A 13,522-nucleotide genomic window follows, 5' to 3' on the forward strand; every position below is an offset into this window, starting at 1 on the left:
AGACGAGGCAGGAGGCGGATGGGCTCCAGGGTAGACACTTGCAACTAATCTTTCATTTACATTTCCTGAGGCAGGAGTCAGGTACAACTAACCTCTTGTTCATACTTCCTGAGGCAGGAAACAGGTGGATTCTAGGTTGGGCGTTTACAACCAGCCACCTGTCTACACTACAAGACAGAAATAACAACAGGCACAAGGCCAATAACTGGCGCTCGTCTCCTGTGAACTTGTTCAACAATGGTGATGACAGGATCAGAAGAGGGGCTGCGCCCTGCTGGGGCAGAACAAAGAGGTCACGTCCTCCCCATCCTCGAGATCAGGGAGACCCCAACTACACATGTGCAGAGAGACCCCTCTGGGTCAGAAAGGGAGGGGGTGCCAGGCCATAAGTCGAGATAACCTTCCCACCATGCTTTGCTTTGGAATCCATCTTGGCCAAAAATGTGCACGCAGACCAGGGGAGGGCCCTGGGTCTGGTCAGGTATAAAAAAGGTAACTGGCCAAAGGAAGACAAAGACCCAGAAGAACTGCCCTCTGTAAGTGAATTCAGTCAGCTCTCTGGTGGCTTCTCACTGGGGGGACGCCCGCACCCTCACTCCTTTGGGTGTGTATTACTGCTTTGCTTCTGCCTTTGGTAAACACACCATTCTCTCTCCCACGTGTTGTACTGTGTTTATACCAATACACTTTGTACCTGTTTTCAGTCTTTACCTCCTTGGAACATTCCTGCTTTCAACAGGGGCAATTCTGCTCTTAGCCTCTAGCTCGTCTAGTGGCTATAGGACTCCTGGTTCTCATCCAGGCGGCCCAGGCTCAATTCCTGAGCAGAGAATTTAGATCTCGCTTCAAGCCATCACTCACTGCTGTCTCTCTGAAATCAGAGACATTCAAAAGATGTTTAGGAAGTTAAGATAAAAAAGGAGTATTAGTTAGTAGATGCAAACTGGTGCATCTGGAGGAGAGAAGCCATGAGGTCCTGCTGCAGGGCTCAGGGAACTGCATCTCGCCACTTGTGGCGGAGCACGACGGAGGATAACGTCAGAATGGATACATATGACCAGGCCACTGTGCTGTGCAGCACAGACTGACACAACACTGTAAGTCAACTGTGTTAACCCCGAGGATGGGAGAGGGAAGGAGAGGAGGTTCTAGGGAGGGGGATACTCAAACTGCGTCCGTGTGACTGGATGGATGGCAGCTCATCCAGCCAGGGGACAACAGAAGACTGGACAGGAGAAAAGGACTCCGGTTTTAGAACTTAAGGCATCTTTGAGACATTCAAGAGGAGGGTCCTGTGCATATAAGTTTTCAGTTCAGAGAAGAAGCCTGAGCTGCGAATATAAACTTGTAAGCCACTGCAAATGCGTGGTAACTCAAGGTTCCTTTGCAGATGTGATGACCTAGGGAAGAAAATACAGAGCAAGAAAAGAAGACAAAACGAGAGCAGACACTGGTCCGACAAACTCTGAAACTTGACAGACGGGGGAGAAGGGCGAGTCTGCGGGAGAGGAGCGGAAACTCGCACGTTTTACGGGAACCCGGGAGGGTTCTGTGAACGGGGGCCGGGCAACGAGGTCACTGGCCATTGAGAAGCCAAGTGACACAGGGAGTGAAAAAAATCCCCTGGAGAGAGCTACCATCCAGTCCTTCGTGTTTCAGATTAGTCTTTGGGGCGAGAGCTAACCAGGACGGGCTGAGGAGTAAAAGGGAGGAAATGAGGAAGGCAACGCATAAAACCCCCAGCAAAGCCCGCTGTAAAGAGGTGAGGGACGGTGACAGAAGAGGGTGCCAGCTCGAGAGAAAAAATTTAACAAGTTATTTATGACCTGAAAATATTAAAAAGCTGATGGATGAGGCAGAAATGGTGAAAACAGCAGGGGTCCACGGAGTTCCCGTTGTGGCACAGTGTAAACAAACCCACCTAGGAACCATGAGGTTGCGAGTTCGATCCCTGGCCTCACTCAGTGGGTTGAGGACCCGGAATTGCCGTGAGCTGAGGTGTAGGTCGCAGATGCGGCTCAGATCCTGCGTTGCTGTGGCTGTGGTGAAGGCCGGCAGCTATAGCTCCGATCCGCCCCCTAGCCTGGGAACCTCCACATGCCCTAAAAAGCAAAAAACGAACAAACAAACAAACAAACAAAAAGCAGGGGTCCCAAGGATGTCAGGGAGAGGATTTATCTTATAAAGGAGGAAAGAGAGTAAGCGCCTGCCACATTAATAAAGATCTTGGGTACAGAACACCTGCTGGTGGCGAAGCTGGTAACAGAGCGAAACTACTCCCTCATCACCGCCTGCAGGACGCGGCACAACCCTTCTGCAGACAGTGTCGCCTCACGAGATGAGGCACTTAACGGAGTTTCTCCCTTTGACGCCCAAGTTTCTCCTCTACGAAGACATCCTGCGAAGGGACCAGGTGTGCTTGAAAAATTGGCAACAAACTGAACGTCCAGCAGCGAGAGTGGGGGATGGTTAGATACATGACTATACGCGTCTGTGCCGGACCGGACCCCTTCCACAGGCGCTTTAGTTAAACGGGTGTTCGCTCACGAGATCACGTGAGGAGAGAAGAGCAGAACACACAATGACACAGTCCTGATGATCCCAATTTTGTGAGCAGGAAATATTTATGAGCCGCGGAGACACGCCGTCACAAAGAACACAAACCGCAGGTTCACACTGCGCTCCGGGCGGGGAGGAGACAGGGTGGGCTGCACTCGTCTTCACGCAGTCGAAGTTACATTAAACGCACAACTTGTAATCTCTCACCGACAAGACGGGAATGAGAACAAGGAGATTCCGAGGGAGGGGGAGGCTGAGGCGCCCGCGGAGGAGTCCAGGGTGAGAGAAGGAAGAAGGAGAGACCACTCGAGCCGCTCCAGGAAAAAGCAGCGTCTTTCCTTTCAAAGAGAGACTATGATTTCCTGTGAGGCTGGCTGGCACCTGTTTCTAGAGTCCTCACCACATGCCGGGCACTGCTCTAAGTGTGCCACACGCGCCAGCGCGCTTCGCCCTCGAGGAAACGTGGCGGTGGCGCTACTGCTGCCTGTGCCACCCAGGAGCAAAGCGCCCCGCGGGCGCCCCAGGCCAGAGCCAGCGGGGAGCCTGTGCTCCTGCCCACACCGCTATCCTGACTGGCCACAGATGAAAAAGAATCCCAGAAGCAAAAACACGACTTTCTTCCTGCAACGTTTAGCTGCCTGTGTTCACCTCCCAACTCTCAACTCAAAGCTTAGGCTGCACAGTATCTGGGTGTTTCCGAACGGCTGCTTCCTACGGAGGCCTCAGAACTGCCTGGTTCTTACCCAAAACAGCTGTCCTTGGGACTTCTGGCTCCATCATGCAGGCTGGTGTCTGACTTTGCAACTCGGAGATCTCAGCTGGCTTGGAGAGAAGACGCTCTGATCGCGGGGGAAGAAAACCACAAAGACCTTTCAGGCATTTTCAGGGAAGAGAATTCCATCCCAAAGTGGTCATCCGAGAGCTGCTAAAAGCTAAGGCCGGAGACCACCATGGGCCTGTGCGTGCCCGGCTCTATATCCCGACGGCCTTTCAGTCCCACACAGCAGGAAAACCCGCCATCAGGCCCACAAGGCACTAGGAAACCCAAACCCAAACCCAGAGGCCCTTCGCCACTTTCACAGGCCTACAGCTTTTAACCCAGATGAAGGGTGAAGACCGGGCGGCCCAGGTGAACATGCAGACGCCACCTTTACGCAATGAGCTCAGGTTCCTGAGGGTCTCCAGCATCACGTCCCTGCACAGCGTCCTCCCCGCGGGGCCCAGCTGCTCCCACTCCTCCTCGCTGAACTCCACAACCACCTCCTTGAACGCCACCGGTTCCTAGAACATCAAGTTCCTTTTTAATCCAAGGTGCCAAACATACGACGAGAGGAGAAGTGAATTTGGAAAGAACAGGGAGGTGGCCAGAACACTACACACCGAGAAACAGACAGGCCGGTGTTTGAGGTTCTAAGTGAGTTTGAGGCTCGTCAACCTGTTCCTCTGCGAAAGCTGCGGAAGGAACATGAAGGGCCGTCCTAACTTTAGATTCGCTTACATTTTAACTGCGGAGGGAAGAACAGCTGGCATGACGGTGGAACCAGCAACTACCACGGAGCACAGATAGTTCATGCCAAAAGGGTCCAGGAAGAGTTCGAGCAAGATGCTACGGTAGATCTGAGGGAACGCGGTAAGGACGGGAGCTCGGCTCGCCCGGCGGTCGCGTCTCCAGGAAGCGCAGCCTCCGCTAAAGCCTCATCCTTCAGGTCTCAGAGCCCAGTGGCACCGGCCCGATGCGCCAACCGAGCCGCCGTCCTCCTCATCAGTGCCGACTGCATTGGGTTTCTTATTTTCCCGTGAAATTACTGCGACAGCTGCCATTCCCTTTGTGCTCGAGTGTGCCTATCTACGCTCACCAGCAGGCAGTCTCCGCAAAGGCAGGCCTTTGTTTCACTTCTCAGCCCTCAGAAAGCGTCTGGCACGACGGGCACTGCACAAAAGCTTGCTGCAAGGCCCTCTTCCCCTCGGCTGCGGCACCTCCCTGGCGGGCGTCCTAACCCTTCCCCGCGGGAGCCTTCGGGCCACTGAAACGTACAAACCCTTCCTCCAGGGCAGAGCCCGCCTCCGGGAAGAAGCCGTCTACAATAAGCCGTCTACAACGGCTCTCTCTCTCTTTCCTCAACCCTCTGCATCCGGGCTTCTACCCCCAGGCCTGCTCGTGTCTCCACGACAGACGTGAACAGACATGACTCCGGCCGCATTTTCTGAACGTTTAAAGGATTCCTCCCTGAAATCTGCTCATCCCTTGCGATCAAGGTGACGCCACCTTCTCCGGGCTCAGCTCCGCCACTGTGGTCCCTTCCCTCCCGCTCCTTGGAGGTTTCTTCTGCTCCTGCCTATGAAACGACATTGCTCAGGATTCTGCCCCGGCTCCCTTCGCTTTTCATTCGAAACACTCCCCGGGGAGGCCCTCCCTCCATGACTTCTATTATTGTTTAGAATCTCGAGGGAACAGACGCACAGAGAATATACGAAGATGAAGTAGTTTCCAGAGAGTGTATCGCCAACTGAAGCAGGTCAATGTCCTGTAGGAGGAGAACAGTCCTGTCCTTGGAAGCAACTACACTGGGCAAAAAGCCAAAGACGAAGAAAAGAAAGAGCAGAGCACACGTCAGTTCAGGGTGGGGGTGCAGCTCACCTGGCCTCTGCCTGCTGGCGAGTCGGCGTCCAGCGCCTCTTGCGCGACGCTCCCCTTCGGGAGGAGAACAGGCTCCGTGCAGCTTCGCCCTGAGGAAGAGAAGGAGGACTTTAGAGAGACGAGCTGGGCCCGGGGGGACGCCCGTGGTTACAGCCGCTCTTGCAACCCGCAACGCACAGGAACCGTCCTCGGAACCGTGAAAAACGAACGAGGCCAGGCTCCGCCGGCAAGCAGCATCGCCAGGGCTGGGGCCCAGCTCGTCTGTCTTCAAAAGGCTCTAAAAGCGGTTCTGATATCCTACCGGGGGCGGGAACCACCAGATCAGAGAGAAGAGGGCCCGCGCGGTACCGAGGGCCTCCTCTGTGCCTAGAGCACATCCGAAAAAACCACTTTCATCTCTTCAAAAGATCAAGTCACCACAGGCTAAATTCTATGTCACCCGAGCAAGCCCTTCCGCAAAGACACCGGGGATGGCTCCTCTCGCTACGCTGTTCTCCGCACACCACACACGGGCCTGGGCGGTCACCCTGGACGCCCGTCTCTTCCAGGACGTGGGAACCTGAGAGCAGACCATGCTCCTCCCAGCCCTTTGGTGAGACGTCACCCAGGCCCACCTCCTCACGCTTCTCCAAGCCGCTCACTCCACCACTGGCCCGCCACTGCCAGACCCCGGACCCGCGCGCTCTGTGAGGACGTTTTCACTGATTCGGGGGAAATAAGACAAGACAGAAACTATGCAGGAGGTACCTATGACACGGTTTCGTAAACAGAAGCAGAATCTGGGGAAAAAATCCAAATTCCTGAGCAAGACGCTATGTGAATATTGTCACAAGATGACAGTCTGTTAACTTTGTTCAGGCTGCTAACACTTTGTGAAACGCGTTTGCTCTGTCCCATGACCCTCAGGGCAGTTGCCACCACACCCTTTCCTGCTCTTGTCATTTCTGGAGGTAGACAAGGTACCTGGAAAAGACGCAAAAGCCTTCAAATCAGCCGGCCCCTTCCTTGTTCTCACTGCATGTGGTTTCCTTCTCTTAATTTTTCCCCCGGTTTTTTTTTTTGGGGTGGGGGGGAGCGCACCTGCATATGGAGGTTCCCAGGCTAGGGGTTGAACTGGAGGTACAGCTGCTGGTCTACGCTACAGCCACAGCAACACCGGATCCTTAACCCACGGAGTGAGGCCAGGGATCCGACCTCATGGATGCTAGCGGGGTTCATTTCCGCGGAGCCATGGCAGGAACTCCATGTCCTCAGGAGGAATCTTTGCAACTGCGTCCTCTGAGACACTCACGGCATTCAAGAAAAATTCAGGAGTTCCTGTCATGGCTCAGTGGTTGACGAATCCGACTAGGAACCATGAGGTTGCAGGTTTGATCCCTGGCCACGCTCGGTGGGTTAGGGATCTGGCATCGCCGTGAGCTGTGGTCTAGGTTGCAAACGCAGCTCGGATCCCCTCTTGCTGAGGCTCTGGTGTAGGCCGGCAGCTACAGCTCCAATTAGACCCCTAGCCTGGGAACCTCCATATGCTGTGGGTGCGGCCCTAAAAAGACAAAAAAAAAAAAAGAAAAATTCATACACACTCTCAAGCTCTTTATGAAATATTCCCTCTCCTTTTAATCTAAAATGGATTTGGGCTGTCACCAAAAGCCACCTCTTCTCACCCTCCTCTTCTGTGGTCCTGATATACTCAGGCTTCTCCATTCCCAGCCTCATGAAGCCTTTTCTAAAAGTTTCTTCTTAGAGGCTCGTGCCACTCAGCTATGACCCTATTAAAGCTGTGATACACTGAGCTACTGCAAATTCGTTTCTTCAGCCTATACGTGCTGAGTACCTCCCACATGTCAGGCACGCAAACGCCCCCCCCCCCCCCCCCCCCCGCCCCGAGAGCCTGTATCTGTGTGAATGACCCACCTTAAACAAGTAACTGTACTAGGTTTATAAAAACTTACCTCGCTCACACACTGCTTTCCACCGCAAGCCTGATCACGACAGGTTACTTCAATAAAGGCGTCATCAACAACCCAGCCTGAACACCTTGACAACCTCATAGGTACTAGTGGTCAGCAATCAAGCTACTTCCCGCACTCAGAGTTGGGTCCTTCACCACTCAGCGGTTCTGCTCTGAGAACGAACTTGAATAGATCAATCCCCAACTACACTTTCCCGTCCTTTCCATTTTCGCTCTCTTGCCCTTCGAATACTCTCCCATTTTTTTCAAGGTTTCTCAATAGAACACTGGCCTTTAGTTTTCTCCCAGGCTATCGTCCCTCTTGCGAAGTCACTTTCTTTTCTATGCAGCTTAGATTTTGCGGCAGATCACTTCCAGATTTATTCTTCTCAGACTTCAAATTCCTTTGAACATGGACTCTTTACACGTAACATCCAATCTTAGCTTCACCCAATCATCTTTTCCCTTATCTCTTTAAAAAGCTGAGGCAGATCTCGTATAAAACTCACCATACTAATGATCGGAAAGTACGTAATTCCCAGCTTCCAGTCCACTCACAACGCAGGACGACCGCCACCGTCACCCAACTCCAGAACATCCTCGTACGGCCAAGGTGACCCTACCCACCAAGGAGTCACTCCCTTCCCTTCCTTCACATGCCACCTCCTCGCACTTGCCTTTTCTGGGTATTTCACACAAATTCAGTCACACCGTATGTGACTTTTTTGCCTTCTTTAAATTAGCATAACATCTGACGCTTCGTCCACGTTACAGCATGTGTCCGCACTTTGTTTCTTTTGACGGCTGAATAATATTTCATTGCGTGAATATAAATTTCTCTACCCAATCATCAGTCGACAAACTCTTGGCCTTTCTTCCATTTTGGGGTGCTCGTAAGAATAATGCTGCTGTGAACACTTATGTACAAGCTTCTGTGTAAACATGTCTTTGATCCTCTCGCATACATGGCAATGCTGTGCTGAACTTTGTGAGGCACCAGCGAAGTTTCCTCCACAGGGGCACTGCCGTGTTACATTGCCAGGTGAAGGTTCCGTTCCAATTTTTCTACGTTCTCGCCAATGCGTGTTATTATTATTTTTTTTTAAAATTAGTATAATACAACTCAAAAAAACCCCACAAATGATCCAACTGAAAAACGGGCAGAAGACCTAAATAGACATTTTTCCAAAGAAGACATATGGACAGCCAAAAGGCACATGAAACAATGCTCAACATCACTGATTATTAGAGAAATGCAAATGAAAACTAGAATGAGGTACCACTTCACACCAGTCAAAATGCCACCACTAACAAGTCAACAAGTAACGAATGCTGGAGAGGTGTTGAGAAAAGGGAACCCTCCTTCACTGTTGATGGGAATGTAAATTGCTATAACCACTATGCTACTATGGAAAACAGCGTGGAGTAACCTCAGAAAACTAAATGTAGAACTACCATATGATCCAGCAGTCTCACTCCTGTGCATCTATCCGGATAGAACTTTCACTGAAACACATACATGCACTCCTATGTTCACAGCAGCACTATTCACAAGAGCCAAGACATGGAAACAACCTAAATGTCCACCGACAGATGAAAGGATTAAGATGTAGGACATACATACAATGGAATACTACTCAGCTATGCAAAGGAACAAAATAACGCCATTTGTAGCAACAGGGATGGAACCAGAGACTCTCATCCTGAGTGAGGTCAGTCATACTCTGGTTTCTCTTCAAATCGCAGACATCTTCCACCTTTCACTGAGAGAAGCCAGAAATACCATTTTTTATGATAGCTCTTATCTGTAGAATCTAAAATATGGTGCAGATGATCCTACCTACAAAACAGAAACAGATCATGGCCAAGGAAAGCAGACTTGGAGTTCCCAGGGGTAAGGAAGAGGAAGTGGGATGGATGGGCACTTGGGGGCTTTTGGATGTCAACTGTTATATTTGGATTGGATGGGCAGTGGGGCCCTGGTCTACGGCACAGGGAACTGTGTGTGACTGGGTCACTGTGCTGTACAAGAGGAACTAAAGAAACACTGTAAATAAATCAAGTACACTTTAATAAAACTATTTTTTTAAATAAAATTAGTATAGCCATCCTAGTGGAATAAAACTATTTTTTAAAATAAAATTAGTATAGCCATCCTAGTGGATGTCAACTGTTACCCCATTAAGTTTGATATTAAATTCCATAACTAATTATGACCAATTATTCCTATGCTCGTTGGCCATTTAGATATTGTCTTAGGAGAAGTATCTATTCAAGTCCTTCACCCATTAAAAAAATGTCAGGAGTCCCCACTGTGGCACAGTAGGTTAAGAATCCAACTGCAGCAGCTCAGGTCACTGTGGAGGCATGGGTTCAATGTTGGGCCTGGCGCAGTGGGCTAAGGATCCAGTATTGTGGCAGATGTAGCGTAGATTGCAGCTGCAGCTCAGATTCAATCCCTGGCCCAGGAAGTTCCATATGCCATGGTGCAGCCTTTCAAAAAATCGCGTTGCTTGTCTTTTTGTCGTTGAGTTCTAAGAGCTCTTTGTATTTTTCCAATACAAGCTTATATCAGATACAATTTTCAAACATTTTCTCATTCTGTAGATTTCCTCTTCACTTTCTTGATGACATCCTTTGATGCACAACAGCTTTTAGTTTTGATGAAAACTAATTTTTCTTTTGTTGCTTATATTTCTGGAGCCATACCTAAGCATCAGTTATCGAATTCAAAGTCATAGAGTTATTTGTTCTCCTCTAAGAATTTTATAGTTTTAACTCTCATATTTTGTTTGGTTGATCCATTCTGAATTAATTTTTGTATATGGTATGAAGTTTTACTTCAGCGTTTTGCCTGTGAGTATCAAGTTGTTCTAGCACCAACTGCTGAAGAACTATTTTCCCACTTAATGGTCTTGGCACCCTTGCTGAAAGCCAATCGACCACAGATGTGTTGAGTTCATTTCTCAACTCTCGGTTCTATTCCACTGATCTGTATGTCTATCCTATTCTAGTACCACGTGGATTTGATTAAGGTAGCTTTCAGTAAGTTCTGAAATTGTGAAGTGTGCATTCTCAAACTTTGTTCTTCTTCGTGAGGCTCTTTTGGCTATTTGAAGTCCTTTGAATTGCATGTGGACTTTAGGATCAGCTTGTCTTTATCTGTAAAAAAGGTAGCTGGAATTCTGACATGAGTTGCATCTGCTTTGAGGAGTATTTTCTTAACAATATCAGGTCCTCCAATCTATGAATATGGGATGTCTTTTCACTTATTTAGGTCTTCCAACAGTGTCTTGTAGTTTTCAGTGGACAAATCTTGTACCGCCTTGGTTAAATTTATACGTAAGTACTTTTAATTAGGTCATGGTAAATAAAATTTTCTTAATTTCAATTTAGAATACAACTGGTTTTTGTATGTTGATACCTTGAAACTTTGTTAAATTTGTTTATCAGGTCTAACAGCTTTTTATTGGAGTCTTTAGAATGTTCTATACATAAGAACAGGCTCACACTATTTAAGTCACAAAGAGAAAGACAAATACCCTATGATATCGCTTCTATCTGGAATCTAACATATGGCACACAATGAAGCTATCTACAGAAAAGAAACAAACCTACTGACTTAGAGGACAGACTTTTGTGGTTGCCAAGGAGGAGGGGGAGGGGGTGGGAGAGACTGGGATTTGGGGGCTGGTGGATGTAAACTAGTGCATTTGAGGTGGACAAGCAATGCGATCCTGCTGTGTAGCACAGGGAACTGTATCTAGTCACTTGCGATGGAACATTACGGATGATGTGAGAAAAAGAATGTATATGTGTGTACGACTGGGTCACTTTGCTGTACGGCAGAGATCGACAGAGCATCGTAAACCAACTACAATAGAAAAAATAAAAACCTTAAGATAACAAACAAAAAGACCAGGTCATCTGCCAGACCAGAGTTTTACTTCCTCCCTCACAACCGGGCTGTCTTTTAACATCTTTTTGTCTAGCTGCACTACCTAGAAGCTCCAGTATGATGCTGAACAGAAGCAGTGCCAGTGGCATCCTTGTCTGGTTCCTAATCCTGAAGACAAAGCCTTCAGCCTTTCGCCATTAAGGATGAAGTTTGCTTGAGATTTTTCACAGACACCCTTTTTTAGGTTGAACAAATTCCCTTTGAATTTCTAGTTTGTGGAGCATTTTTATCATGAAAGGGCACGAATGCTTTTCTGGGGCATCAATGATCACGTGATTTTTATCTTTCATGTAATCCGTATGGTGTATGATGTTGACTTTCATATCTGAACCATCCTTGTGGTCCTGGGGTAAACCCCACAGGGCCTTGGTGTATAATCCTCTTAATGTGCTGCTACGTTTGGTTCACGAGTTTCCTTTTCTTGCGACACCCGCGTCTCTGCCATCAGGTTAAAACTCCCATCACAGAGTAAGTTCCCAGGGAAGCCATTTTGTTTCTGCGTTTACTTTGCAAAAATTCTAAAAAGGGCTGATTCAATCTCTTGAGTTGCTATAGATGAGTTCAGAGTCATTCTTGGGAGCTTTTGGGATGTTTCTATTTCACCCAAATTATCTAATTTGTTGGCATAGAATTGTTCATGGCATTCTCTTGATTTATGCAAGGTCGGTAATAACGTTTATTCCTAATTTTATCATTTTCATCTTCTGTTTTTTCTTGGTCCTCGTAGCTAAACTTGTTATCTATGTTGTTGATTCTTTTTGAATGTATAAAGTCTAGAGTCTTTGTTGTGTTTGTCCACTTAAGTCTGTTTCCTTAGCTTGGTGGTTAGCTACCAATTCCCCAGAGATTTCCTCTAATGCTTGAAACCAGAAGCACAGAAATGGAAGGCACTTCCTAGCCTTTGCGGATGGGCCGTCTGCATCAGAGCAGGCCGTCGACACTCAGCCAGTGTGCACCTCACTTCAGCCTTCGCTTCCCGCTTGAGCAGAGGCCGAAGGCCAGTCCGAGGGGAGAGTCAGGACACCCTCGGCTCTTTCTGAACAGCTACTTGCCCTTCCAAATCCCCTCTTCAAATCCCCTCCTCCTAAAGCACCCACCTACCGGCCAACCTACTTGCTCAGTCTGTCTGTCTCAACTGTTTACTTGCTGTCGCAGGTGGCAGTGGCCACTACGGTTTTTCACGAAATGTTATCTGACGAAAGGCGGTGGCTCCAGCCCTGAGAGCTGTGAGGTGGGTAAGAGAGGGCAAGGCCTTTAGGTGGGTTCTTCAGGGAGGCACCGCGCAGGAAAAGAAACCAAGCGCCGGCCCCAGTCTTGCATAATCCCACAACCTCTCATTTCCTTCCCACCTACACTCCGAGAGTGGCTAATAATCATCACCGCATACCCACCTCATACTTGCTGTTTTTGACTCACGCGACAAGCGGAGTAACGGCCCCCGGAGTGGTCCTTGGACACAAGGCAAAGGGACTCGGCAATCTTGGAGAACCCGGAGGCGAAGAAAGCACCCGGAGCCCCGAGAAGCAGAGAGCTCTTCCCAGCTAGGAGGAGGGGGAGGAGGGGGGTGAGGAATTGGGGGGGGATGTGAGTGTGTGTGTCGGTGCACACACAGTGCCAGGAGAATGGAATGGCTGCAAGATGGCAGCGTGAAAGGGACCTGGCTCCCGCCGCCAGCCTTGACGATGGGGCAAGAGATCACGAAGCCCGCAGTCCTCCTGCGGCCTTGAATTTTAGCCCAGGGAGACCCATGATGGACCAGTGACCTAACCAATAATTTCAATATGTTATTTTCAATGCTCATCTTAACGGGACCTTTACACGTTGCAACGCTGTTAACACACCTTTCCTGAAGATTTCTTACTTCTTAGCTCAAGAAACCAACCTTTCCTGGTTCTCTGACTTGCTGGATCATGCCTTTCTCGCCTGCTAGAACCTGAGTTTTCTTGTTTTGCTCAGCACACCATTTTAATTATTTTTTAGATAAAGACAAAACATAACCCCACCAATATCATCACTGCCTCTAAGTAATAATACCTAGTAGAGGAATTCCCGCTGTGGCTCAGCGGTAACAAACCTGACTAGTATTCAGGAGGACATGGGTTTTACCTCTGGCCTCACTCAGTGGGTTAAGGACCCGGCGTTGCTGTGAGCTGTGGTGTAGGTCGCAGATGTGAATTGGATCCCGTGCTGCTGTGGCCAGCCGCTACAGCTCTAACTCGACCCCAGCCCCAGAAATTCCATGTGCTGTAGGTGTGGCTCTAAAATGAAAAAAGAATACCTGGGCGAATATCCAGTCAATTGCTTCATGTCTTAGAAGGGCCACACACTTGCACAATCGATTATCCATCTTTTTTGCTTTTAATTTCTACATCTCTCCTCCACACCCACTCCCTGCTTCCTTAGGACTGTTCTGTTTTAG

At 49.0% G+C, this 13,522-nt stretch overlaps 1 protein-coding gene across 1 annotated transcript in view; it reads right to left on the reverse strand.

Moving 5' to 3' along the window:
• Positions 1–13,522, reverse strand: part of ZNF215 (zinc finger protein 215) — a 32,506-nt gene that overhangs the window by 7,269 nt on the left and 11,715 nt on the right. Inside the window, exons 3-5 of the mRNA XM_047753123.1 lie at positions 5,198–5,286; positions 3,708–3,840; positions 3,303–3,398 (exon numbers count right to left, since the gene is read on the reverse strand). Coding sequence (XP_047609079.1) covers positions 3,303–3,398; positions 3,708–3,840; positions 5,198–5,286 — 318 coding nt within the window. The remainder of the gene's footprint in view (positions 1–3,302; positions 3,399–3,707; positions 3,841–5,197; positions 5,287–13,522) is intronic.

This window comes from Phacochoerus africanus, chromosome 11 (genome assembly GCF_016906955.1).
Source record: "Phacochoerus africanus isolate WHEZ1 chromosome 11, ROS_Pafr_v1, whole genome shotgun sequence".
NCBI lineage: Eukaryota > Metazoa > Chordata > Mammalia > Artiodactyla > Suidae > Phacochoerus > Phacochoerus africanus.